The sequence below is a fragment of the Exophiala bonariae genome, assembly GCF_035927105.1.
Source record: "Exophiala bonariae strain CCFEE 5792 chromosome Unknown scaffold_2, whole genome shotgun sequence".
Lineage (NCBI taxonomy): Eukaryota > Fungi > Ascomycota > Eurotiomycetes > Chaetothyriales > Herpotrichiellaceae > Exophiala > Exophiala bonariae.
The window spans coordinates 1067084-1093960 of NW_027042477.1; the positions used below are offsets into that span (position 1 = coordinate 1067084).

The 26877-nt window shown below is 49.4% G+C and overlaps 11 protein-coding genes across 11 annotated transcripts; 5 read left to right on the plus strand and 6 right to left on the minus strand.

Moving 5' to 3' along the window:
• Nucleotides 1-132: 132 nt before the first annotated feature.
• Nucleotides 133-971, minus strand: RPS9 (40S ribosomal protein S9; the record flags this gene model as incomplete). Its single annotated transcript, XM_064848475.1, has 4 exons — nucleotides 133-550; nucleotides 647-745; nucleotides 837-855; nucleotides 926-971. The coding sequence occupies 4 exons, from the start codon at nucleotides 969-971 to the stop codon at nucleotides 133-135; spliced, it is 582 nt and encodes a 193-aa protein (XP_064711099.1).
• Nucleotides 972-1268: 297 nt separating this feature from the next.
• On the plus strand, nucleotides 1269-2041 carry RPL21A (60S ribosomal protein L21A; the record flags this gene model as incomplete). The annotated part of the gene is made up of 4 exons (XM_064848476.1): nucleotides 1269-1334; nucleotides 1403-1489; nucleotides 1645-1804; nucleotides 1878-2041. The coding sequence occupies 4 exons, from the start codon at nucleotides 1269-1271 to the stop codon at nucleotides 2039-2041; spliced, it is 477 nt and encodes a 158-aa protein (XP_064711100.1).
• A 787-nt stretch (nucleotides 2042-2828) lies between these two features.
• On the minus strand, nucleotides 2829-6955 carry LTR84_004904 (uncharacterized protein; the record flags this gene model as incomplete). The annotated part of the gene is made up of 2 exons (XM_064848477.1): nucleotides 2829-6636; nucleotides 6687-6955. 2 exons carry the CDS (start codon nucleotides 6953-6955, stop codon nucleotides 2829-2831), a joined length of 4077 nt encoding a protein of 1358 aa, XP_064711101.1.
• Nucleotides 6956-8078: 1123 nt separating this feature from the next.
• LTR84_004905 (uncharacterized protein) lies at nucleotides 8079-10773 on the minus strand (the record flags this gene model as incomplete). The annotated part of the gene is made up of 3 exons (XM_064848478.1): nucleotides 8079-8432; nucleotides 8488-10602; nucleotides 10663-10773. 3 exons carry the CDS (start codon nucleotides 10771-10773, stop codon nucleotides 8079-8081), a joined length of 2580 nt encoding a protein of 859 aa, XP_064711102.1.
• Nucleotides 10774-11120: 347 nt separating this feature from the next.
• LTR84_004906 (uncharacterized protein) lies at nucleotides 11121-13267 on the plus strand (the record flags this gene model as incomplete). The annotated part of the gene is made up of 4 exons (XM_064848479.1): nucleotides 11121-11163; nucleotides 11544-11716; nucleotides 11770-12823; nucleotides 12873-13267. 4 exons carry the CDS (start codon nucleotides 11121-11123, stop codon nucleotides 13265-13267), a joined length of 1665 nt encoding a protein of 554 aa, XP_064711103.1.
• A 374-nt stretch (nucleotides 13268-13641) lies between these two features.
• Nucleotides 13642-14016, minus strand: LTR84_004907 (uncharacterized protein; the record flags this gene model as incomplete). The annotated part of the gene is made up of 1 exon (XM_064848480.1): nucleotides 13642-14016. The coding sequence occupies one exon, from the start codon at nucleotides 14014-14016 to the stop codon at nucleotides 13642-13644; it is 375 nt and encodes a 124-aa protein (XP_064711104.1).
• A 625-nt stretch (nucleotides 14017-14641) lies between these two features.
• Nucleotides 14642-16492, minus strand: LTR84_004908 (uncharacterized protein; the record flags this gene model as incomplete). The annotated part of the gene is made up of 3 exons (XM_064848481.1): nucleotides 14642-14913; nucleotides 14973-15679; nucleotides 15735-16492. The coding sequence occupies 3 exons, from the start codon at nucleotides 16490-16492 to the stop codon at nucleotides 14642-14644; spliced, it is 1737 nt and encodes a 578-aa protein (XP_064711105.1).
• A 1756-nt stretch (nucleotides 16493-18248) lies between these two features.
• LTR84_004909 (uncharacterized protein) lies at nucleotides 18249-20023 on the plus strand (the record flags this gene model as incomplete). The annotated part of the gene is made up of 2 exons (XM_064848482.1): nucleotides 18249-18411; nucleotides 18465-20023. 2 exons carry the CDS (start codon nucleotides 18249-18251, stop codon nucleotides 20021-20023), a joined length of 1722 nt encoding a protein of 573 aa, XP_064711106.1.
• A 1071-nt stretch (nucleotides 20024-21094) lies between these two features.
• LTR84_004910 (uncharacterized protein) lies at nucleotides 21095-22005 on the plus strand (the record flags this gene model as incomplete). The annotated part of the gene is made up of 2 exons (XM_064848483.1): nucleotides 21095-21378; nucleotides 21432-22005. The coding sequence occupies 2 exons, from the start codon at nucleotides 21095-21097 to the stop codon at nucleotides 22003-22005; spliced, it is 858 nt and encodes a 285-aa protein (XP_064711107.1).
• An 81-nt stretch (nucleotides 22006-22086) lies between these two features.
• On the minus strand, nucleotides 22087-23724 carry LTR84_004911 (uncharacterized protein; the record flags this gene model as incomplete). The annotated part of the gene is made up of 1 exon (XM_064848484.1): nucleotides 22087-23724. The coding sequence occupies one exon, from the start codon at nucleotides 23722-23724 to the stop codon at nucleotides 22087-22089; it is 1638 nt and encodes a 545-aa protein (XP_064711108.1).
• Nucleotides 23725-25446: 1722 nt separating this feature from the next.
• Nucleotides 25447-26412, plus strand: LTR84_004912 (uncharacterized protein; the record flags this gene model as incomplete). Its single annotated transcript, XM_064848485.1, has 1 exon — nucleotides 25447-26412. The coding sequence occupies one exon, from the start codon at nucleotides 25447-25449 to the stop codon at nucleotides 26410-26412; it is 966 nt and encodes a 321-aa protein (XP_064711109.1).
• Nucleotides 26413-26877: the final 465 nt, after the last annotated feature.

Here is a 26877-nt window from a genome sequence, read left to right on the forward strand (position 1 = left end):
AGGACGGTAAATGGTCAATGTTTTCGATCGTGTGAATGAGCAATGACCCCGGGTTTTGTGGTATTGGACGAGACTTGACACATTCTGCTGTATTTCTGTCCCGGCGCACCTCTGCCATCAGGAGACGATGATCTACTCCTCATCATCACCTTCCTCATCACCACCCTCCTCCTTGCTCTCAGCGGCCTTGGCCTTCTTCCTCCGAACACGACCAGGACGGCCACCACCGAAGGGACTTGTAAGGGCGAAGTCAATGTGCTTTTGAGAATCGAGACGGACAATGAAGGAAGGAACGTTGACAATTTGCTTGCCGACACGGATGTGGCGCTGCTTGATGAGGACACGGGCGTGATGGATCGACTTGGCGAGGCCGAGCTTGTAGACGCAGGTTTGTAGACGACGCTCCAAGAAATCCTCGACCTTTAAGGCCAAGACGTAATCGAGCTTCATACGGGATTCGTCCAAGACACCCACTCGCACAAGACGTCGGATAAGGGCATTGCCTTCGAAGAGTCGCTTGGGGTCCTTCTCGTCAAGGGTGAGAAGTTGACTATTTGGGTAGGTTGGGTCAGTTATAATGATGCCTCGGGCGCAAATACGATATTTTTGCAAGTCTTAAAAGGATTGGTGTAGGTATTTCTCTTACCGAGCAGCACGACGAATCTTGGAGAGAGTGAGCTGGACACGCCACACCTCACGCTTGTTGCGCAGACCGTATTCACCAACGATCTTCAACTCAGAGTCGCTATATTGAGAGAACAGAGGAAGTTAGACAGAGGAATCTCAGACATAAGCAGAGAAGACAAGCTCATGCTCAGTGGCCAGGATACACGTACAGACGAGCCGATTCGAATGCTGTTGGTGATAATTGTTAGTCTTTGATCTCGAACATGGAAATGACCTGGATGCGATGCATGCAACTTACGTCGACGAGGGACCTTGTAGGTCTTTGAGTATGATCGTGGCGCCATAATTGCGAAAGTATCTGCGCAATCAGATTGTCGTTGAGAGAAAAGATGAAGTCGTTGGTGGTGGTAGTGGTGTTGGAGAATGCCTCGAATTTGCAGCCGGGACCAAAGGCTTGGCGCACAAATGAATCCCACCACCATCGAATTTGTGTGCGGCCCATCATCAAGTCTTGGCAAAAATCACATTTCCAGAAGGCGCACCTTACCCACGAACACCACTAACACCGCAGTAAACGCTGCACCCATCAACGTTCCCCATCCTTCTATCCAACAACACGATCCTCTCGATAATCTTTCGCAATGGGTCACGCAGCCGGTCTCCGGGCTGGAACGCGCTATGCGTTCAGCCGTGATCACCGCAAGAAGGTGCGCAAAAACGACGAGCTCATGGCTTGGTTGAATGAGATGGGAAGCAATACTGACGGCTCCGACAGGGTATGATCGCTCTGGGAACATACATGAAAACCTACAAGGTCGGAGATATCGTCGACATCAAAGCCAACGGTGCCGTCCAGAAGGGTGTAAGGATCTCCCCTACTACTCCCAGCCCACTTTTCCCCAAGAGTCTCTCGATTCAAAAGAGCCACGCAAATTCAAGGCGACAAGAAATCACAGAGACCGAGAATTCAAGCAAGAAGCAAGCAGAAAGACAGCACTGATATGTTGGTGAATTTAGATGCCCTACAAAGTCTACCACGGTAAGACCGGTGTCATTTACAACGTGACCCGATCCGCCGTCGGCGTCATCATCTACAAAAAAGTCGGCAACCGATACCTGGAGAAGCGAGTGAACGTCCGCGTCGAACACATCAACCACTCCCGATCAAGAGACGAATGTAAGCAAAAATAGAAATGCCTCCACACTCCAAGCAACATAAACTAACATACCATGATTCTTCCACCACACAGTCTTGAACAGAGTCAAGTCCAACGCCGCCAGCCGCAAAGCCGCCAAGGAGAAGGGTGAGAGCGTCCAGCTGAAGCGTCAGCCCGTTGGGCCCCGGGATTCCAGAGTCATCGAGTTCACCGAGGTCGAGAGCCTGGCTCCTCAACCATACGATACCCACATTTAAACGTTGAGCCCAACAGATCAACTTGCTTTCATTGTTGTGCGGTAACGAGGACGGTGTAGATGCGCTTGCTCATGCTGGGAATGCCCACGAGAGAGATAGTGTGGTGGTAGGCAAGGCAGGGCAAGGCAAGAAATCGGAGTACCCAGAGAGTGGTGGTGGGTTATTCTGCTGGATCGTGTCGGGATGGTACAGACAGACGATGGAGAAGCTCATCGTGCTCAGAAGGGACGATCGTGTGGCCAACGACGTCTCCTGGGGTTTTCCAAACTTTTGACTTTCAAAATCAAACAAATGGCTGCTTCCAGCGAACTCTTCTGGCCTAGAGAGTGAAGTAAGTGGCTTGAGGTAACCATGATTCTCAGCCAGCACCTTGCAAAAAGAACCCAAAACCCTTCTTCCGTCATATGGGGGAGGCCTTCAAATCAAACTGGGAAATGACAATATCATGAAAAAAAACCTTGTCTTCTTTCGAATCTAGATTGTTTCTCCTCGTTCCTACAAAGTATTGGCACTTCGTGTCACTTCCACGTCAAGGGCTATACAGCGGTTACATAGCTACTACGCTGCACTACTATTTTTTTTTTCTTGAATGACTTTTATTTTGTGGTCCCCTGGGCCACGAACATGGATCTGCTGCCTATGTAAGTGTCTCGAAAAGACGAAGCATCTCGGTGGTATGCCTGAAGGCAAATACTGAAAATGGTCTCTGTTACCCGTGAGGAAATCTGCGTTGACCTATCAGTTCAACAGGTCCTCTGCCTGTGACTTCAACGTCTCTGCAAGTATTCTAATACTTGGATCCATCGAGCGAGTTGATCAGAGACTCAATCCCAACCTCAGCAGCGACCTCTGCCTCGGTCATTGAGGCCGGGTCCTTGAAGTGCTGGTAACAAAATCCATCCAGGTCATGGCCTGAAGGCTCACCAGTAATTTTTGCAACGTGCTCCCGAGAAGGACCTGGACCACTCTTGCCTGCTGTCGCCTGCAATTCATTCTCCCCCTTTTCACCATCTGCAAACCCTGCCTGCTCATGTTCTCGCGTTGCCAGGCCTCCCTCAACGAACAGCTCTGCAACCCCCGAAGTGTACTTGGAGTGCCCTGCAGTATCCAGCTTGGCAGGATTTTCGTCAAGCTGAGTGTGCATAGCGAGTTTACACAAAACATCCTGAAGAATCCAGGGGAAGCTGATCATTGGCATTTGCAGAAACTCTTGTGAGGCCGACTCGACATGGGAAGGTTGCTTTAAGGTGTCAGATGAGCCAGTTGCATGGCTATCACTAGCAGAGGATCCCGTCGAACTGGTCGAACTTGAGAGAATTTCTGAACCACTGCTGCTATCTGTGGCTTCGTTGCGAAATAGGGCCTCCTTGACTTCCTCGTACGTGACATGGTATGCAGCCACAGCATAGGGTGCGAGTTTTTGGAACTCTCTGCCACCTGCCTCTTCACAGAAGATCTCGTAGTATGCCTCTTTGAGGGTCCTCGAATGTTGTCCGATCTCTTCGTGGAATTTGAAATCACGGGCCGCCTTGCTGTGGCTTAGGACAAAGGTTGACCAGACTTCAAACTCAGACTGGATCTTGTGCTGTGCCATGATGCGCCTCATCGACTCCTCATATTCCTTCTTCATGTCCTTCACTATATTTATAAGTTCCAGTTTTGGTTTCCAGTGAAGGATTCGCGGATCGAAGGTGTCCGTCAACTTTGGCACAAAATTGACACGTTCGACTGCATCATATAATCGTCCGAGTATCTTGCGAGATCTGTACTCACGGCGACCTTTCTTCTCCATAAAGTGTGGCCATTGATCACGCTCTAGATCACGAGGCATTTGAGCAGGCACACCAGTCTTTGGGTAGTCGACAGCCATAGAATGAAGATTGACTAGTTCGATGCATTGTCGACTCCGAATACCCGCGTCCAAGAAGTCTGCAGCTGCAAGATGAGCGTGGGCAATCCGACCCAGAAAATCATTCTGTAGGTAATCGTGAAAGAAATTGATGATATCACCAGTCGTAATTTGGTCCTTCGTCACAGGGTCGGGTGCGTTGTAATGAAAAGGTTCAGCATCCCATACTGGAGGGATAAGGTCCTTGTCCCAACAAACGATGTAGTCATCGCCGTCCAGGTCACCCCCAGAGCACATACTGGGTAGGTCCCGATCACCATCCGTGGGCATCACCACGACATCGCGTAAGTGTCGCAACTTTTCTACGTTGACTGCGTTCACCACTCGAATGTCCCCACGATGTAAGGAAGGGTTGCGAGCCACGAAGCAGATGCCTTCGACTATGCAAGGAGAACCTGTGTGCTGATTGGTGTACTGAATAAAGATCTGTGGCAAAGCGTTAACCTTTTCTTCATATGTGCTTGCAGTCCGCAGTTTGTCCCTCTCGTAACCGCGGAGAGTACCAGTTTCGTCCGCAATGCCCAGGACAAAAGCACCTTTCGCAATGGGGATCTTGGCCTTCTCCTTGAGATACTTCAACGTACATGCACGATAAAGCATCAGTAAGGACATCGCAAACGGTTCGTTTCTGGAGCGGAACTGGGCTTCGACGAGATTGGCAATACTAGTTGTCATCAGATTTGGATCAACATTGTCTCGGAGTGACCTCAGAGCCGCTTCGTCTTCTGAGAGAGCAGAATCAAGCGCTGCGATACACTCCTCTTGCTTTTGCAGGAAGACTGCATCCGGTACGCCTAGATCGGACAAGACCAGAATCAATTGACGATTCAAGAAGCTCTGCCAGTATTCCGATACTCTGATGATCTCAAGGATATCGGAATCGCTGTCGAACTTGAACTGGCTAGGCCTAATCAGAACGTTGACATCACGAAATTCAGTATCGATTGCCAATACACCCTTGCAACCTCCAAGACGAAATTGAAAAGCTGAGGGCGGCTCGCCAGCAGGTAGTTTGAGCTCAGTTTGAATCAATTCAGCGGCAGCTCGGGAAATCTTGCCAACTCCATCAGTGAAGGTATAACCATTATTGATCACATCAGGTGTAGGGTCTTTTGTCCATTCTCGCCTACCACCGACAGTTGTGACAGGTTTGGTTGTAGAGAAACACTGCCCCATGCGAGCTGCTCGCTTTGCCACAATTTTTTCCTCGTGGAATCTGCCCATTTGTGCTCGAATGGTTTCAACGGTGATATCTTCGGCTGCAGCGAAAAAGTAGGCCCCATGCTCGCGAAGCTGCGAATTTCCCCATGCAAGGAATTCGTAATGACGACCTGCGACAATTATACCCTGTCTCATCGTGCGACGGACTCTCTCAAAGAGCAGTAGCATCTTGTTGTTGGTTGCTGGGAACAATCGTGACTGGCCCCGGTAGGAGTCATCTTCGAAGCGCACACGGAGGAATCTATCAGAATACTTCTGATACTGGCGAACAATGCGATTTGTGATTTCGACAGATGGGGTATGCAAAATTAGAGCAGTTGCGGTAACTGTAGCATGGAGGAGCTCTTCGCAGTTTGCAGGTAAGGCTCTGGCTCTAACAGGTTTTTGGAAACGGATGTCTTCAAAAACATCCATGGGGTTGTAAACACGGGTTTGAAGGGCATCGACATGAATGAGCATCTGCTTTGCACGGTTGGAGTCCATTGCTGAGAGACGTTTCAGAAAAGACATGTCGATCAAGTACTCATTCAGCCATCCAGAGGATATGCAAACCTCAAGCTGGTACCGTACTTGAAAGTCGAGGTAGATCGACTGTGATGGGCGAATGGTAGCGAGACTCTGTAAGATGTTCCTCATCGGTGCTTCTTTGTTGGGGCTATCCTGGACCTTGAATGCAGCATTACCAGTCACGCGAACATTGAAATCCATCAGTGCGTTGAGAATATTCTGCAAAACAAGGGGTCTCTTGCCACGTTCTGTCTCCTCAGGCTTGACGTTGAACCGGAAGGTGGTCCATCGTGCAATATTGATTGAGTTCATATCCTTGTGCAACGAGACGGGGGTGTCATTGATCATCTCGAATTTTTCTCTGCGGTCCACGATATCAGTCTGACGAACCCAGGCATCCTCGCTGCTCCATGTACGTGGCTGTTTAATATGGCTCAGCTGCATAGCTTCCTTGAGTTCCTTGGAATACCATGGTGGATTTGAGACATGAATAACCAGTGAGGTGAGATTGCCATCAAAAGTGTCGCACATCGAGAATTGGTCGTCTAAAGCAACGTGGAATCGGTATGCCCTAAGTGAAATGTTTCCTTTCGATTCAAGAGCAACTGGAAAATGAAGGGCTATCTCGCGTTTCTTCAGATTCAAAACGAGCCGAACAGAGTCTTTGCGTGGGGAAGATTCCGTCGCCACACGTGCCATACACTGCTCATTGATCAAATATCCGAAATCGATGGAAGCGCCAATCAGGGTCATCTCCGGTAGATAGCTGATCCCTGGTCTGATAGGGCTCTCGATTCGGGCCACTGAGGGTTGTATTTTGTCGTATATGACAGAAATCGAATGTGGTGTCACAACATCCTTCATCAACTTCGTCACGGGATCGAACTCCTTTGTCTTAATAATGAGCTGAACGCCACCTCTTCTCGCTTGCTCCCATGGCGCCCGACGTGGCGGTGGTCTAAATCCTTTATTAGCAAGTGGATCTGACACATTGTTAGGCTAACATACTTGAAGATGACAGTAGCCCCTGCACTAAAGTTGCCCTGTCGGCTTTCGTTGATGCGGATGGAGTCGATCTTTCCTTGACCGCCACCATAGGGTGCTAGGCATTGATAGATCTCCCACGTAGTGGTGCCTTCTGGCAGGGAAGGGATGTACACTCTGACCGAAGGCCGTGTCCTCCAATCATCGGATGGTGCTGATCCTGATCCTGAGTGCGAGTGTCGAATGTTGGGGCGGAGTGGTGATTGCTGGGTGGTGAAATGTCGGCGTGCCATTGTGGTCGAGTTTGGGACATACCAGAACTACTCATTGAGGAGACATAAGCAAAATTCAAACGTCTTCAGGTGTGCAAAGAAGAATTGAGATTCAAAGGATGGTTGATGGTTTGAAATAGAAATGATGAAATGATGCCTCATCGACAAAAGACAGGAATGATGAGGATTCAGAAGATCAAAAGAATCAGGTTGAAGCTGCGGTTTATTAGCTCTCTGGACTTGAAAATCTTGGCTCCTTGTGTCGCGGTCAGGGTGCAGTCGCAGTAGTGATTTGGATAGTCGACAGTCGCCAGGGAAGGGGCGAGGCAGCGATGGGTGTCACTTGAGTGAAGAAAGTGACAATTCCCTTCTTTTCTCAATCTGTGCCAGTGATAAAGTGAACTCGCTGTGACAAACAGAAATCAATGACTGAAGACTGTGTGTGGTGTCGTTGAATTGTTTGCTCCAGTTAAATTGAGATCGGCCGTTTGATGTCGGTACCCGTCTGAGATGAGAGTGATGAAGAAGTCATCTTCGATCATCAAGCACCTTGTCTAACGGCGGCACTGGACCTCAGGCAGTCCTTTCAAGAAACAACGGTGAAGAACAGCATCGCACCAATTTTGGAGTGTTGTGAAGTCAGCGGTTGCTGCTCAGTGTGGCCGCTGAAAGCAATTCCGAAGTTCACGGTCATGTGTGGGATAGGACTCGCTGAATAAGACTCTATCATTGGTGTCTACCTAGGTAGGTATACAAAGAATACAATCGTTGTTCTTCACACACGCGTTGTCAGTAAGTCGATACGGACTGGGTTTAGGGTTCAGGCTGCCCTTTAAGTTGGCTTGGAATTTAGAGAATTAGGCACGGAATCCGGATAAACTATTTTTGCGGCCACAAGGTTCGCTGAATAGGGGGAAGTCACAATCGAAGCCCACAACGAAATACGAAACATGGATTAGAAAGTTGAATCGTTATCTTCTCAGGGCAGTGAACAGTAATATGCCAACTAGGATCTAACTTGGTCTTCCAGGACCTGCGCTGTGACCGGACTAGTTGCCTCGGTCATAAGGACTTCAACACTCCCCTTGTCGACAATCTCATTTCGTGCAGCTTTCTCTGCCTCTGTAGCACATCACGACAGACCTCAATGGGGTCGCTGTAGAACATCCAAAAGCTTCTGCTCCCTCTCCTTGAGCTCACTAGCCTCCTTGACCAAGCGTTCAGTCTCAATTTTCCATTTCTCTTCAGACGAGGCCAAGTGGTTGTTTTGCAATGTGAGGGCTTCGCTCATTTCTTCGAGCTCCTTGACTTTCTCAGAAAGTTTTTCGTTGTCGTTGACCAAGTCGAGAAGTTGGAGTGTGAGATCTTGGTTTTCCTCCCATAGTTGCTGCTCGTTGCTCGAGAGTTCTTCTCTTTGTAGTTCCAGCTCTTTAATCGTAGCGTCTTTGCTGGCAGATTCGATTTCGGTTTCTTCGAGAAGTTCGACGTAGGCACGTAGCTGATCAATTAATATCTGATGAAGTTTCAGGAGGAAGAGTGGCTTGGGTACCAACCTGCTTATTCATTGCAGTTTTCTGGTCCTCAAATCTGGCTAGCAGGGCCTTGATTTCTTTGTCGTGAGCCTCCTTGAGCTCTTTGTCCTTGTCATCAAGCTGTTGTCTCAACCATTGGATTTGTGTCTCCAAACGCTCTTGGGTCATACGTGCAACCTCTTCTTGGCGTTGGATGTACAAATCGATGCCATGGTTCGCAAGTTCCATGTCTTCAATTTGCTCTCGGAGTTCACGAATGGTGTCGTCTTTTTCAGTTTGATCGTTCTCTCGTTGTCGCTCCATCTCTCTGAGTGTGGCCGACAGTTGTTCTTGTAGAAGTCCACGTTCTAGGTGTAGGTCTTGGAGAGCACTACTGAGATTTTGAGACCATCGTAAAAGATATGCCTTCCCCTCGCGAGCCCGAGAAAAACTGGCGTTTGTTGCTCGGCGTGTTTGCTCGGTTTCAAGCAAGTCCTCTTCTGTGATCTTCAGGGCCCGCGTCAATTCAATAAACTTTTCCTTTTCTTTGTCCAGTTCCTCAAGATGGGTAGGCACTTGTCCAAACCGACAAACGTCCCAACTCACATTAGGTGTGGCCATGTCTCGTTGAGCTTTTGCTTGAGCTCGGAGTTTGACGATATCATCACAGTCTGCGAGATGATCAATCTGCGAAGAGATTTCCATGAAAATACGAGAGAGATCTTTGCACAATTGCTGTCTGGCGAATTCGGCATGATGTGGACAGCTTTTCAACCTCGCACAGTTTTGAGGCTCGTGCGGATTTGACAGATTGATTGTCCACCAACTGGGAAACCCAAGATTGCGAACCACATTGCAGAAGATGTTGGGAAGAAATCCATCATCATCCATCGACATTCCCATATGTTTCTCCAACGCTCTAAGCAGTGTTGAGGCCCACTCAATGCCGAGACGATTTTTGGGGTCAAGATTAGCAGGACGACATAGATCAAAAACGGCAGTCAAAACGACTTGGAGACATTGAGTAACCGACTCCTTTGACACCGATCCTTTAGAGCTGATTGGAAGAAGCTCGATGACAGCCATGACGAAATACCAAGGACTCTTCATTTCGTTGGCCGAAAAGGGCTGAGGCTGTAACAGCAAGGCCTTGACAATGGGCTCAAACAGAGCGATGAAATTGGTGGGAACATCAGTCTCGTGAGTTGTGGTTCCGATACGAAGGACGCAAAATGCATGAGCCATGACTGCGGGCGGAATGCTGGGCTCGAGCAATTTCTCCTTCAGCTTTTCTAAAGCCGTGGCTGCTTCTTCGCCCCAATCTCGGAAACACCGAACATCAATATGAGGAAGAATTTCCGCTGCCATGACCGTCATCTCGAGATGAAAAGGCGATCTCTCAGTGAGTGTATCAACCACAGCTTTCACGGTCCGGATGAAAGTGACTTTGAAGATTTTTGCACCTTGAGGCGGAATGAATAGCTGACGCGCTCGAATGAGCCACTGTGACAATGTCGACGGCATATTGGGGAATACAGACTGTATGGATTGCGGCAATACTGCAAACACATCGTGTCTGCAGCCAAGTCGGTAAAGCGAAGACGCGATATGAACGGAGACCATCGAATCCAGGTGATCAGCTGATTTCATCAGAGTCTTCCAATTTTCATAGGCCAGTTCGAGATCCGGTTCTGCAATTTCGGCCAGAGCCCCCAAACCTAGGGTTCCAAACAGAGCCTTGACTCGTCGATTCCAGACCGATGGCGATGCATGCTTCCAATTGCCAATCTCTCTCAAGAGAACCTCGGAGTAGAGAACACCGCCATACTTCTCGTATGGTAATGCGCTCTCACATAGCTCTGTCACGTTGTCGATTGGAAGAGGCTGACTTGCAATATTCGGCGTGGATTGATAAAACAAGACTTGATTCAGAATTCCTTGAACAAAAATTCGGCGGTTGGAGCCCGCAAGACCCAAAGCCAGTTTCACGAGGTACGGGCGCTTGCAGAGCTTCAACAGAAAGATGGTGGCCTGTTGGTTGAATGTACGGTTTCTGTAGGCAGCAGAAACGATGGCCTGACACTGGCATGATTTGATTGTGTTCCATTGTTCCAAGAGGGTCTTCTCATGATCTTGGTCCAGGAGGTCGTTCAATATCTAGTGTTGGTTAATCAGAGCCCAGGGAGACTTGGAAGATGATCTGCTATGAGGACTCACTTGGAATGAATTGCGGGACTGGGCTTGATAATTGAAAGGTTTCTCATTGAGGAGGATGAAATCTATCTCCTCGACGAGTTCACTCAGCATCGATTGACTCATCGTGGCCATGAGCGACGTGGAAGGGGGCGGAGGGTTGTGGTGAAAGTGTGAGGTGGTGAGATCACCGTCGCTTCAAAACCAAAAGGGGGAGAGATTATTGTGGGCGACAGTGAGGTGAGCGCAGGCAGCCAAAGATTGAGGTGCAGATTCATTTTGGCCGTGACGCACACTGGCACCCGCACACACAACCACAACCACAGCAGCCCGGTTGCCCTCCCAACTCCCTTCGTTCTCATCCATCTCTACAGCGACATCTCTTTTCTACAGATAGCAAGCGTACAACGGAGAGGAAGGATGCTTTTAAGCCTCCTCAGACTGGCTACCTCCAACGTACCAGCCCAAACCCCCACATCAAGATGCCGCTTCCGCCGTCTTTTCCGACCTTCCGAGCACGACATCGTCCAAAAATCTTAGCCCATAGCCGCAGCCCATTCAAATAAGGTCTGAAAAGACCTTCTCGTTGGGGTCGAAACCTGCAATGACTTGAACCTCTACCACCTCTCCAATCCATCCCCGTTCAGAGCCCGGAAAACATCCTCATACGATTGCCTGAGTCGGGTTGATGACGATGGTCACGGTGGGGGGAGCAAAGTGGGGAGTTGGCCTTCTCAGCAAAAGGTTATCTGTGCCCACCGCCATTTATCTAAATTCATCAGCCTCGAACGCGTCGCGCTCAAAGTTCGACGCGCCACGTGGCTGGTGCAAGCCAACTTCATCTCCGAGTCGTCCTTGTGATTATCGTTGGACACCCCGAGCCAATTATTCCTCATCACATACAGGCTCTGCCAAGCGCTCTACATGGACGAGAGATGCAATCTTCCTGCTGGCGGGTGGGGCAGCCGCCTCAGTCGGCTATGTGTTTGGTGTCAATGATGCCGGCAGCCATTCGAGTGAGCTGTTAGAGAGGAAGCCAAAAGCTCCTACGTACGCCACCAAGGCACAGCTCGAGCAGGTAAGCAGCCGACAGTTTAGCATACAAATGGTCAAATTCTAACACCACATCAGGCAATACAGATAGTTCGCAATTCTCTTGGTGACGATGCGATCAGCACAGATGATGAGGATCTTCGAGCCCACGGCTACTCAGAGTGGTCGTCTATCAATATCGACCAGTTGCCTGTGGCGGTCGTCTATCCCAAAAGTACCGAAGAAGTCTCTCAGATCGTTAAAATTGCGTCTCGGTTCAAGATACCGATGATTCCTTACTCTGGGGGCTCGTCACTCGAGGCCAACTTTGCCGCACCCTATGGAGGCTTCAGCATTGACTTTGCATTTATGGATCAGATCATTGCCCTTCACGATGAAGACATGGATGTGGTAGTGCAACCTTCAATACAGTGGATGGAATTGAATGAGAAAATTGCCGCCAAGGGCCTCTGGTTTCCTGTTGACCCAGGCCCATCGGCTAAAATTGGAGGCATGATCGGGACATCCTGTAGTGGCACCAACGCTTTTCGCTGGGGCACCATGAGGGACTGGGTTCTCAATCTAACAGTCGTTCTTCCTGACGGCCGCATCATTAAAACAAGACAACGTCCTCGCAAGTCGTCCGCGGGTTACAACTTGAATCACCTGTTTGTTGGGGCTGAAGGGACCTTGGGGATCATCACCGAAGCAACTCTCAAACTCGCCGTGATCCCTCAAGAAACGAAGGTCGGAGTTGTCACATTCCCCACCATTCGTCACGCAGCAGCTGCGGCAATGCAGATTATTCGCTCTGGAATACCCGTTGCTGCCATGGAAATCATGGATGACGTTCAAATGTCGGTCATCAACCGAGCAGGTGGCACCAATCGGACGTGGAAAGAGGTACCAACCATCTTTTTCAAATTCTCGGGAACGAAAGCTGGTGTCCAAGACAATATCAAGCTCACCACCGGCATTGCAAAGGCAAATCAAGCCGCCGATTTCATCTATGCTCGGAACGACCAAGAGGCACATGATCTCTGGAAAGCAAGGAAGGAGGCGCTGTGGAGCATGATATCTTTACGACGAGAAGGAGATGAGGTGTGGTCCACGGATGTTGCGGTACCGATCTCGCGATTGCCCGATATCGTTGGTAAGACGTTTTCGATCGCAATATCATAAGTTATGCTGACTTTGAACAGAAATATCAAAGAAAGAGATCGACGATCTCGGCCTATTTGCCAGTGTTCTTGGCCATATTGGAGACGGAAATTTCCACACATCCATCCTCTACAATCGCCAAAACCCTGAAGAGCGCGAAAAGGTCGAGCATGCTGTACATAATATGGTGGATCGGGCAATAGAAATGGAAGGTACATGTACAGGAGAACACGGCATTGGGCTAGGAAAGAAAGAAAGCTTAATCGACGAACTCGGATTAGACACCATCGGTGTGATGCAGAAGATCAAGCGTGCGCTCGACCCGCACTGGCTGATGAACCCAGGTAAGATATTCGATGCGGTGAACGAAGAAAGGGCCAAAAGTCAGTCGATGGCAACAGCCGCCTCGACATTAGCGCGACCAAAGAGCAAGTAGATGAATTCATTCTATCTCTTCCGTTGATACCAACAGAACATGGCTTTTTCTCAATATGGCTAAGCATATCATCGTGCTGCTGCATATAAACCCGTGAGCATTGCCGTCATATGGCCGGGTTGCTTGAGGCTTACTTCAAGTCTGTCGATATAAGGCCCAACGAGACATCAGGCCCTCCATTGCCAAAAACACCTCCGCCACTCGCTTCTCATTCGTTCGGAACGCACGTACGTACCGAGTAGATCCGAAGGTACTAGGTCAACTTCGCTAGACATTGGTGAACACTCGTGCACTCGGCAAAGCAAACCCATACGAGCAAGACACCACTCCACCCGCAACCCCCAACAACCGTCAACAACCGCTGTCAACCGCTATCAACTCACCGCCGGCGTCTTGAAGTGCGCCAAGCCGTCCTTCACGACGGTGAGTTCAACGACACGGTCCCTGAGAAACCACGGCTCCGTGGTGCTGAGGTACGGCTGGTAGTAGGGCTTGTTCAACTGGACCTCCTGCAGCCACTGGACGTCCTTGGACCAGCCCTCGACCCAGCTCAGACACGTCGGGTCCTGGGGGTGTCTCGAGACGACGAAGAACCGGCATTCCGGCTCCGCCACCACCGCGCGGTACGCCGGTTCGAACAATTCGAAGAACTCGGTCATCTTGTCCTCGGGGATCCATACCTTTACGGAGAGGATCACGCCCGAGGACAGGGAGGACGTCAGTGGGATGAGGGAGTCTGGAGTCGTCATGGTGGCTTTTGTGTTTCAGAAGTTGACGTCCGCTGTGATTGCTCTTGGAGGGCTTGGTCGGGTGATTTTGAGGTTGGAGCAGTCGAAGCTTTGATGACGGTCGGGACTCTATCAGATTTACGTGTGGTCTTCACGAAGATAAGTAATCATAAAGAGCGCGGCATTTAGTATGGTCGCCCCATAGCAGTCATGGATGGTCTCGCTAAGGTTGACTACTACCTGCTTTGTAATTTGATAGATGGTCGTGTTGGGTCTGGTTTCGAAGTGGTTGCCATGTTCGAAGAATTTAATATACGATGGGGCGCCTGAGCTAACCAAAACACGCGGCGCAGCAAAAGCGGGTACTATCCGTTAAGCAGCACAGTATTGCGGAGTGTCCATCTTGCATTGTGACAACAACCACCCCGGTAGCCTGTCAAAGGGTGCTCGTATGGCCAGTATGCTTGAGACACCTCGGTATCGGGATTGGAGGAACTCCAGAATAGTGCCGTTCGTGTCTTTCTGCACCAAGGTAGTCGGAGGAGCGACTAACCCTGTTTTTGCAAACCGGTGTTTGGTTTTGCCGCACTGTACACTGCAACAATGAATATCTAGGTAGCGGAACCCCATGCAAGGTCGCCTTGTGTCACTGCTCACCCGAGTTATCAATCTTCAGTCTGAATAACTTATCGGGGTTCAGGAGGCACAGCGGATCGAGAGCCAGTTTGATCTGCCTCATCATATCAACACCATTTTCACCAATCTCTTCCACCATGGCGTCACGGAACTCGAGGCCAATGCCATGCTCTCCCGTCACGGTCCCATCCATGTCGATTGCCAGACGCTGGGCCCAAGTAATGATTTGGCGGGCTTGATGCTTGTGCTCTGGCGGGCATATCACAGCGGTGTGAAAGTTACCTATCAGATACATCAGTTGTCTGCTTGCAATGCGAGGAAGCAAAATTGGTTTGACGAACCATCTCCGACGTGTCCAAGACAAGCCCCTACAAATCCGCTTTCAGTAATCTTTTGCTTTACCGCATCCATAGCCGTTCCCATCTGTGAGATGGGCACAGCCGTGTCAGCGCTCAGGAATATGTCAGATGGATCGTTCTTCAAAGTGAGCATGCTCCAGAGAAGTGTCTTTCGTGCCATCCAGATAGCATCTGCCTCTTCGGAGGTATTCGAGAATTCGAAAGCTTGACATCCCGATTGTCGGGCAAACTCCTGAACTGATTTAATCTGTTGATCGACAGCCGCCTTATCATGCCCCGCGAACTTAAGAAACAGAGTCGGAACTTCAGGGTACTCTTTGTCGCAGTACCCACCTTGATTCACTGCTCGCATTGAAGTGCCGTCCAGTAGTTCCAATGCAGCGATGGGCATATCGCTTTGGACGACTTTAACGACTGTCTCTACAGCTTTTGAAGTGCTCGGGAATGCCGCCAACGCAACGCGTTCGTTTTGCGGCTTGCTTGTGAGTTTCAAATTAGCTTCTGTCACAAAGGCAAGTGTACCTTCTGAGCCAACGATCAACCTGGTCAGGTCATAACCTGCACTTGACTTTCTAGGTCTACCTCGAGTTTTGACAATTGAACCGTCCGCGAGGACAAGGGTGAGGCCGAGGACCCAGTCTTTCATCGTTCCGTATCTAAAAGCATTGGTACCACTGCAGCCTTGCGCACTGACATGAAGTAGACACTGTTAGCAAGATTCGCTCAAGGTAGGTGTACACAAACATCATGCCACCGATCTGAGCTCCAGGTCCCGGATCGGGTGGAAAGAACAGCCCTTGTTCTGCCAGCCTTTGGTTTAGGTCTATATAGCCAACTCCTGGCTGGACGGTCACATCAAGGTCGTTCTTTCGTATAGCGATGATCTTGTTCATCAGCTTGAAATCAATGCACACACCGCCTTGCGTTGCCGCTAGTGTCCCTTCCAGACTTGTACCGCCAGAGAACGCGGTCATAGGGATTCGGCGTCTAGAGCAGATCTTTGTGATAGCACTGACTTCTTCGGTGGTGCTTGGGCTGACGATAATGTCGAAACGATCGAGTTCGCCTCGTGGAGCTGGAGACCACTCGGTACTGGAATGGGATATTCGTGCACCCAGGTTCAGATCAACTCGCTGTGGGCCTAACAGGTTCAAAAACTCTGCTACAGCATTGTTGAGGTTCTCTGCAGATTTATCATAGATTATCGTGGGCATGGACGAGAGCGAGCATGTCGAAGTTTTGGCGGATGTCGACTCAACTTCTAAAGGTTGCTCGGCATGGGCTAGTCGGGTTTCTCTGGTGATGGTGAACCCAGCGAAGAGGGAGATTGTCGTTGCTGCTCCGATAAACAGGAATCGTCGATAATCTGACGGCCAACTCTTCAACAGCTGGGCGCCTGTGGTCTTATTTCGACGTTGCGGAGGGCTAGCTCGTCTGAGCAGATTGCCGTATGTTGGTGATTTGGCAAGCCTCTGCGGTAGAGCGACAAAATTGCGCTTCATCGTAGCTTTCCTATGTGCTGATTGAAGCTATGCAAGCTCAAACTCGTAGTCAAACAACTCTAGGCCGAAGACAGACCTCGTCGACCTAGGCTTGCCTCAGTAGCAAGGGCACAGCACGAGGACGAGTGGCAAGTGGCAGTAAGCTCTCACCGCAGCGGGATTCCAGAAGGAGGTGCAGCTGAGGCTATTCAGGCTTGATACAAGACTCCTGCTCTGGAGAGATCAGTAGGAACCAAGTATTCATTTGCTGTAGTGTCAGGAATGACCATCGAGCTTCATGAAAGCAAGGACAGAGACCTCACTGTTGAGGAGCTAGTCTTAGGTAGTTACCTAGGTAGTTAGTTAAAAATCTACTTCCCAAGGTACCTACCTAAGGTATCTCTAGGTGATTAACTAGCAGCTAACCTCTGTCGGACTGCGGCTGAGGGGCCTCGGACCTCAGGGGCTCGGGCTTCTGGTGCCGCCAACCCTGGGGCCCGAGGTGGCCCTCGGGTTAGTTTGTGGAGGTCTTCTCCAACCCCGACAGCCTGGCCCTAAGGAGTCCATACAGAAGAAATAAACCAAGTCAGTAAATTCAAATTTATTATCTGTGGTTCAGATTGTGCTCATTGTTGCACTTATAAGACTTGGCTTTGTAGTCTTGTTCTCGGTATGAAGGTAGTGGCTGTTGATGTCAATACAGTACTGACTATTTCAGTTGGTGGAAGCCTCAGGCTTCTTGGGCAACGGTATGGGCGGCCCTCGGGCCCGTGTGTGCCCTTAAGCAACACGGGTCACAATTATTTGCCGTCCGTGCCCATAGCTTCACTGATTTGCTCAATCTGGGGTTGCTTTAGAGCTCGATGTTTAAGCCCCGATGCCCTGCAGGAGTTGGATGACATAACATCTGACCAAGGTACTTGTCTAGGTGCTTGTGCAGGATTACTTCTTGGCATTGTTCGGGATTGGCCTTTCTGAGCGACCACTTTCTTGTTGCCTCAATTTAAGACCATCCGCGACTAACCGAACCTACAGCGTATGTTTGTTTCGTTTCGAGGAAGGATGGAAGCGAAAGTATCCAAGGAATGATAATCACTCGTTAGCACATGGCCACGGTACCTGGTCGACGAATCTGGACAGCTCCAGAATGCAACTTTCTACGGAGCACCCAAAGATGCATATCTACGCAATGATGGCCAGATCGAGATATCCTGCTGAGCAATAGCATTCTAAATCGGAGGACTTCAAGATAATGCTGCAAGATGTTCCAACTACATCGCATGAGAGGATTGCGGTTATGACGAATCGTTTTAAATCTTCCTGCAGTACCGCTTCTACCAAGAAAGATGCAGCAGACTCGGGAGCAGTCCGTGTTGCCCAAAATCGATAGCTCGCAGTACAGGTAATGGCTACAGATGGTTCCAGGGTCTTGAGATTGTTCATGTATCCGGGCATCACTACCGCGTTATGCTACTTGCAATCGGTATTGACCAATCAATTGTTTCACCATGTGGTGCAGTCCGGGTTGCCTGCCTCAACTATTCGCCAAACGAATTCTAGGGGTCTAACAACCAGTCATGAGCCAAGGGTGCGTTGTTTACAGGCCGCAACCAACTCGAATCCCATATGTGTATATATGGGCAAGGATACCTTCCGTTTAGCAGAGCAAGAACAACTCACCAAACATCCCCAAGACTAGTTCGACAACAAATACTTCCTGAACTTAAGATACTTACTCTTGCTTCGATCAACTACATCACTCACCCAGACTGGCGAAATGTCGAGCACTGTAACCCTAGCTCATTATCTTTTCACTAGATTACGACAACTTGGAATCGAATCAGTACATGGAGTGCCAGGCGACTACAATCTCGTATCCCTTGACCATCTTAAGCCTGCCGGCCTTAACTGGGTTGGAGATGCCAATGAGCTTAACGCAGGTAAGTACACTGTTGGGAAAGACTTTGAGTGGACTTTCTAATGTTGTTTCTAGGCTATGCAGCAGACGGATATGCCCAGATGAAAGGCATCGGTGCTCTGATGACAACCTTTGGTGTTGGTGAATTGTCGGCCTTGAATGCCATCGCCGGATCTTATGCTGAGTATGTCCCCGTTGTACATATTGTTGGCAGTCCATCGACCACCGCTCAGCATGAAAGGATGCTCCTACATCATACATTGGGTGACGGAGACTACAAAGTCTTCGCAAACATCTACAAGCAAGTCACGGTCGCACAAGCAAATCTCCACAACACTGAGACTGCAACCTCTGAGATTGATAGAGTTCTGAGGACTGCCTGGCTCAAAAGCAGACCAGTCTACATTGAACTGCCGTCCGATATGGTGACCAAGGAAGTGCCCGCCGAGAGTCTTAACCAGCCTCTAGACATCACTTTTCCGGAGAACAATCAGGCAGTCGAGATTGCTGTTGCGGAGAACATCTTATCACGGTTGTACAGCGCCAAAAGGCCTGTCTTGCTGGTAGACGGGTGTGTCATCCGACATCATCTGAAGGCCGAAGCGACCGAGTTTGTCCTAAAGACTAGCCTACCAATATTCACTACACCTATGGGTAAAGGAACCATCGATGAATGCTTACCCAATTTTGGAGGACTCTACGCTGGAAGTGGTTCTTATGATAATGTTCGAGAGCTGGTGGAAAGCAGTGATATGGTTCTCTCTCTCGGTTTGATGAAGTCGGATATCAACACAATGAGGTTCTCATACAATCTCCCTGCTCACAATGCTGTTGATTTGTCTATGGAGTTTCTCACGATTGAGGGTCAACGATGCGACATACATATGTATGGCTTGCTGAAGCGTCTGACCAACCTTTTGGACACCTCAAAACTTGTCAGGCCAGCCCAGGAACTTGTCTATGACGTCCACCGCACAGCAAGTGCCAATCTTCCTCCAGCGGCCTCTTATCCGGACACCACCATTACACATGCATATCTGTGGCAACAATTGTCGAAGTGGTTGCAGCCCAACGACATGTTATGTACCGAGATAGGTTCATCGTACCTTGGTGTTTGGGACACCCAATTTCCGGCCAACGTATTTGCCATCTCTCAAACGCTATGGGGGAGTATAGGTTACACACTGCCTGCGGCCCAAGGTGTTGCTCTCGCTGCTCGTGAGCTTGGGCGTCCAGGGCGTGTAATCTTATTTGAGGGCGATGGATCTTTGCAACTCACTGCTCAGGCCATTGGAACCATGCTCAAGCTGAACCTGGACATTATCATCTTTTTGGTAAACAATGACGGATACACAGTTGAACGCTGGGTCCACGGAATGGAAGAATCTTATAATGACATCCCAGCTTGGAGGTACTCCCTGCTACCTGAAACGATGGGAGCACGATTGGGCAAAGGCGGCAATGCTCGAACTATGCAGGTCAGAACAAGAGGTGAGATCGAGGCACTCTGGACAACCGAGGAATTCAACAAAGTCAAAGGGATGCAATTCGTCGAGGTGTTCATGCCCAAGCTTGACGCCCCGGTTCCTCTGAAGATGTTCTGCACTTCTGCAGAGAAGAACAATGCCGAATGAGCGGAGTGATTCTCATCTTTGAGACTGTACGATTAGTGATGCTTGAGACAGATAGATAGTAACTAAGTTCCTTGATTGTTCCTGATGCCTTCTCGTTAGGTGCTACCTGGAATTTCAATTCACCACAACGGTGAGCATAGTAATTATGGATTCCCACGCTTCTGTACAGCATCATTTTTTCGATAAAGCTATCCTATGTAATGACTAGAGTACAAAGGATATAGATAAATTATTCCAGAATATGAATGTAAAGGAAGAGAATTTAGGTGATGATTTTCGCGATTTAGGAACCGACTGATCTTTACAAAATGTTGCAAATTTACTAGGCATTTCGTGAACTGGCGGACGCCATTCACATCTGGCGTTATTCATACTCCGACCTTAATAGGACCACTTTCCATATTAGGATGCTACATACCTGACGTGCCTAAGTACTAACAGAAAATTACAATTGCGACCAAGAATACGTCACATATGAGCCAAGTGCATCTAGTCGCACTTTAGTCCTGGCGTTAATTCCCTGACTCAGACTCGCATCCTCGTCTGACCTTAACACCGGTGACGGCATCCTGTAGGGATGATTCTCCAAGTTGCCATCTGCGTGGATCTACTATGCGGGCGTGCGGCCGCTTGTGTCCACCAGTATTAGTGCCTCCACAGGGGTTAAATGACTAAGCTGCCAACAACAGAGGAACTCATACATCCGCCCGTGTGCTACTTACTTGGCTGTGCTTGGGAAAGACCGCTGAGGTACGAATTTTCATGCTTCGGTGTTAGAAGCGCGATCTTAATGCAACTATGATTTCTGTGAACATTCGCGAGGATTATTGGTACATATTTCGATCCTCTCAAACCACTCATGCTGGATTATCTCAGCGCTTTCTCCCTTTCATTCGGGAACGAGTGCGCGATATATGCCTTGGCCATGTCAGGATGAAGATATATATTCGTGTCTGATCCCTGAGCTCGAGCCAACTCAGTCAACTCACCACCATTCGCCATTTCCAACAATCCAACAACCAGTTCGTAGCTACCGTCTCGTGCTACCAACTGTCCAAATCACCGGCCAACATGTCTCGAGTTTGGATGATAACCGGTGCAAATACTGGCATCGGTCTCGAAATTGCTCTGAAAGCACTCAAGGAGGGCGACAAAGTGATTGCTGCCGTCAGGAGTCCTGAAAAAGTCCCTGAAACCCTGAAGACCGACAACGTCTCGATTCTGAGATTTGACCTGTCTTGGTCTCAGGAGAAAGTCAACGTGTTTGCAAAAGAAGCGGTTGGCGCTTTCGGTAAAATCGATGTCCTGGTTAACAACGCCGGATATGCGTACATGGGCGGGATCGAAGAGATCAGGTGAGTACCAACCCACTTTTGGTGACAGCACAGTATCTGATTCTGGAACGTAGTGACGAAAATGTGAAACAACAATATGAAATCAACGTATTTGGCATTCTGCGAGTGATACGTGCCTTCCTACCAGATTTACGAGCGCAGAGGTCAGGCCTGATCTTGAACTTCAGCTCAATTGGAGGATTCCACGGATATCCAGGCAATGGCATCTACTGCTCGACCAAATTTGCGCTCGAAGGTATCACCGAGGCTTTAGCTCAAGAAGTTGCATCCTTCGGCATTGATGCTGCAATCGTGGAACCGGGATACTTCCGCACCAATTTCCTTGCTTCAGCCTCTGCTGGGCAGAATTTGGCACCCGCAATGTCCGAATACGAGAACACTCCTGTGGGAGAGGCCCGGCAGGCTTTTGTGAAATATAATCTTAAGCAACCGGGTAATCCTGTGATTCTGGCAGAGCGGGTCTGGGAGTATGCAGCCAGAAAGGGACTATTCGCAGATCGCAAACGTCGTCTCAGGCTGCCGCTTGGTTCGGACACGGGAGCTCAGCTAAGGTCGTTTATTGCGGATCTTCAGGAGACGGCGGAGGAGTATCGTGAGGTTTATGAGAGCACAGATTTCAAGGACTGATTTAGAGTGAATGATGCTCTTCATTACACACGTGGTCGATCTGAGCTCTGTGGAAACATATAGTCAGAACCAATCCAATTCCTAGTGCACAGCAAGGCGTGAGCACAATTCATCCAGAGTAGACAGGAATCCAATATTGGCCACGTAGTAATCAGGTCGGATATATGCATAGCCCGGCGTTGTGAAATTGTAACTTCGGTGTAACCCATCATCTGGATCCCTGAACTCGCCTGAACGCAGTGTCACGGAGCTCGATGAGTTATACAAGATGTACACATCTGCCTTGATTTCTGGAGATCTCGCATCAAGGAATTTCTTTCTGGCCCTTTCCAGGTCTGCTGCAGAAGCAACGTCGCTCTGAGTACCAGAGAATAGCACAAGGCTGTGATGGACACCTGACAAAGTATCGTACAAACCTTTGTCCTGGCCGTCTGCGCCAGTAATCATGCCGTCTGGAGCACGATTGCCTCCAAGTACAGAACCGTTGAAGCCGGTGCCGGTCCAGACAATAGGGCTCTTCCTGTAGCGAATTGCAAGCTCTGAGATGAACTGATAGCCCCTTTTCGTCCGTGCAGGCTTACTTGACATGTAAGGGGCGACCCAAGGCACAACGAAGTTGCGGACGGACATGAAAATCGGGTTTGTCCAGGTTAACCAGGTGAATACCCAGTCAGTTGTGTTCAGCAGATGTTGGCCGACTGGATGCCGCTCCTGATGATAAGTGTCGAGAAATGAGTCGGGACGTTCGCCTCGAAGTACTGCGCCTAGTTTCCAACCCAAGTTCACCGCATCCTGTATTCCTGTATTCATCCCCTGACCGCCGACTGGCGAATGAATATGTGCAGCGTCACCTGCGACAAACAAGCGACGATCACGGTAGGTGTTGACACCTCTGTGATGAAGCGAGTAGCTTGTCATCCAGATGGGGTCGTATAGCTCGCCATGGCCAGGCTTGAAACTGTCGAGCAATTGCTGAAAGTCCTTAAGATCCGGGTTGTGCTTCGGTTTTCCTGGACGACTGGCAAAAATGCGGACCATGTTGTCTCTGAGTGGAAAGATGACCAGCACTCCCTGACCTAGACACAAGAATAAATTTCTCCCAATGCTTGCCTTGTTCGATCGAAGGTACGCATCGCAGAGGATAAAGTCTTGAGGATATATCCCGCCCTCGAATGTGAAATTATCCGAAGCATGGCGCACAGTGCTGTGAGCACCATCGGTACCAACAATATACTTAACGCGCAGGGTGTCTCGGACGCCAGATGAATTTTCGAGAACGGCCGTGGCCCCAGTGTCGTCTTGGGTGATCTCCCTGACAGTGACCCCGCGCTCTAGAGCGGAACCATACTGTAAAAGCCGCTGGTGAAGTACCCGCTCTGTATCGGACTGTGCAATAACAAGTGACGGAGCGTACATACTGTCCTTGATCTCTCCGGCAATCTTTCCCAGTTGAACATTTGTGACCTCCTTGCCCTTGACGACGATAGTTGCGCCATTGACAGTGAGGCCGCATTTGAGCAACTTTGGACCAAGACCATGACGCGATAGCAGCTCCTGGCTACGCGCCTGCATCGCCAAAGCCTTAGACTTTTCGGAGAAATCCGGCGCCATGTCGACAATGCGAAAGGATATGCCCTGCAGAGCGAGTTCAAGCCCAAGTGTAAGGCCTGTGGGGCCCCCGCCGACGATGAGGACCTCTGCCTGATGCATTATCTCCATGGTCGACAATAATTGGTAACTGCCTGGGTTTGCGATGATGTTGAGTTTCTGGGTGCCTAGTATCGGTGTCAGATGTTCTAGGTTCATAAATTTGCAGACTGGAGTTTGCAGGAAAGCAAAGTGAGATTTAAACATATTATAATGCCAATCTGTCATTCAGGGGGGTCGAAAAGAGAACCTTTCCTTCGGAGACTAACTAGTGGCTGACGTCGGCCTCTAGCACAGCCAACTAGAGACGTTCACGACACGAGTGATTTCAGCCAACTGACAGAAATTCAGTCCATTTGCGGAAGACCCGCCTGGCCGCTCAGCTCCAACTTCTGTTGCTGGTGAGCAAGGGAAATCATCCCAACGCAGCTTACATGATGATATGGCCAGGCGAAGGCACTCAGGGCAAAGAGGTGTCACACGGTGAAATGGTAGCATCAATGTTTGCGATCTGGGGCCCGAATTCAGTCCGTCTCCTCCGCGGGACGAAAACTGGCCCGCCCACGTAGGTACCTACCAGCAGCTCGTATTTGTGCCCAATGAGTGAAAGAAGGTTTGGGAGAATAGGTGAAGCAGCTTGAAAAGCCACGAGGTCTGTCGATCGGAATCGGAATCGGCTGATCTTTGGAGCTAGGTATTAGTCAGATGCTTATCTCTAGGGTTCTCCCAAAATTCTGAATTACTAGCAATTTGTCGAAGCATCGGCCCTCAAACCGAGAAGGATTATGGGATCAAATGAACTCCAGAAGAGGTGTTCGCATTCGGATTATTTAGGGTTCCCAAAGGCAGCCAAACCTAAAGACCACTGATAATTAGTTAAGTTCGTTCGATTGGGCCTCACAGATTCGTGGGTCTGTGGGGGCTTATGGTTGCCAAGACACCGGTTGAGCTTCAGCCTTGTCCCTTAGCATTTCAGCATTCCATACCCAGCGGGAGAAGTTCTAGCACGTGTCCAAACGTACTTTTTCAGTGCAAATGATCAAGACAGGAAGGACGCAGTATAATACATCATCAGCTCGGGTGTCTTCGAGGTATCAGGTCAACATATTTGAGAAATCCCAACCCAACTTTGACCGTAATTTGACCCGTTCGAACCTTTTGAGAGATTTTGAGATGATTCCATGGTGGGTCTATATTGGTCTGGCTCCCAGCATGCACAGAAGATCGATCAATATGACTATGGGTACTGGGTGAGCTAGAAACTTAGTGTTTAGAGATATCGTATCTGTGCCTTGAGATCGATACATGTCTGTGATCGTCCAAACAGCAGTCGTGAGTTGTACTCTTGTGCCCAAGGGATCCATGGTGTCCATGGTTGTTATTGTGCTCTGCCCATTAGTCTTGGAAGCAACACCTTGATAACTGGAGTCAGGGAAGGCCAAAGATCCACTTATGAACTCGCCACCTTGCGAGACTGCGGGAAAACTTTACTCTCCGTTGATAGACAAAAGATCTTCAGTCCTGTGAATATATAAGAAAGTTGTGTCCCTAACTCGATTATTCGTAGTCCTCCAGTACCCAGCACAACCCCTCGACTGAAACTTTTTCTTGAAGAACGTCTGATAAGTGTGCTTCGCTCTTGAGCATCAGACAACCTTGCTGCACCACCATTTTCAGGTACTGCGCTACGGACAGAGTCTCTCTGATTTATTTCTGCTGACTTCATCTTCAGGTTCACATAGTCACCTGATAACTTTTGTCTCTCAGCTCACCACCTGCCGTAACACTCGTAAGATGCCTCTAAAAAGCATTCGTCTGTTTTTGGCTGCCGCCTTGCTCACCACTGGTCTCCCGGGCCATCAGGTGGTTGGAGCCCCAGTGGTGTCGTCGTCCGCCACAGAGGTCATGACTGCATCGAGTTTACACTTAGTTCACCGAATTCCTACCACTTCTACTCTCATCCCGACAAAGACGTTGTACGGGCCTGCTGCTACTGCGTCAAGTTCAAATACTAAAATTAACAATGCGGTCGCGTCTCTCGACCCCAAGACCGGGCAAGAGACGCTATGGATGGCACTCGGCCCTCCGTACGGGAAGAAACACGTACTTGAGGCGACATACCCAGTCAGAGACTTGCCGATAGCCCCAATCATTGACAAAACTTGTGTTCGAACCGCATTAGCGGCGTTGGCAAAGTACCGTGAAACGTGCTGTCATGACCCTCAGAGCGACAATTTCCACCGGGCTTGGTGCAGCTTTGCGCCCACCGTGGAAAAGTGTTGTGGAGAGTACATACCGTACAACCAGTCCGAATACCTCAACTATCCGACATACAAACGGAGGTACGAGGAAGCGACACCTAAAGACGCGCTAGACAAGAAATATCCCAGACGCGTCTGGTACGAGGAGGTGGTGGGATTTGTCAATGCGACTCGAATGATAATACAGCACGAGCCAGAGGCGTACCGAACCAGAAATATAGATGTGAATAAAGATTGGGAAGGCACATGCGAGATATATGCGCCCCAATTTGACAAGGAGTATTGGTATTGGATGTGGAAGCTCAATAAATACGCCATCGAGGATGCGGACGAGAATGGGAAGGTCCTCGGATTGGAAAAGTGGGGTCCTGATAATGTTATTTACGACTTCAACACTCAGTGGCGGACAATAGGGAGTGTCTGCCCTCCAATCTACAAAAATTCTACGCTGTGGCTCGATCTAGAGAGGATGATCGTGAAAGATAACTGGCATTGGTGATGAGACGGTAAAAGCTGGAACAGGTGAGTATCGTGCACCGGGCATGATGCAGCTGGACCTGGGTACGAGATGAAAAGAAAAGCCAGAAACAGTGGCATCAGAAGGAGTTCGATAGTCCTGGAGAATTGGTGGCGGATGGAGTTTGTATGTAATTTTTTGGAACCACTCGAGCTCATCTGTCGAGTAAGAGTCGCTAAGTGCACAGGTTGGGATTCGCAATTCTCCAAGCATCCCACAACACCTCGCTACTATGTAGCAAATTTGATATTGATCTTCAATTAGCTGGGCCTTGCTGTCAACCGTGCTTTTCGTACATACACGAAGGCCCCAGTCTGTAGGCTCAACATTGTCCTGAGAGCCAACAATGGCCTCTTGTAAGAGCACCAGGGGCGCCGCGCCGCGTGTGCAACACCAAGTCAATAGAGCAAGACTGTGATGGCGGGTGACATCCGTGGCTGTCTTGTT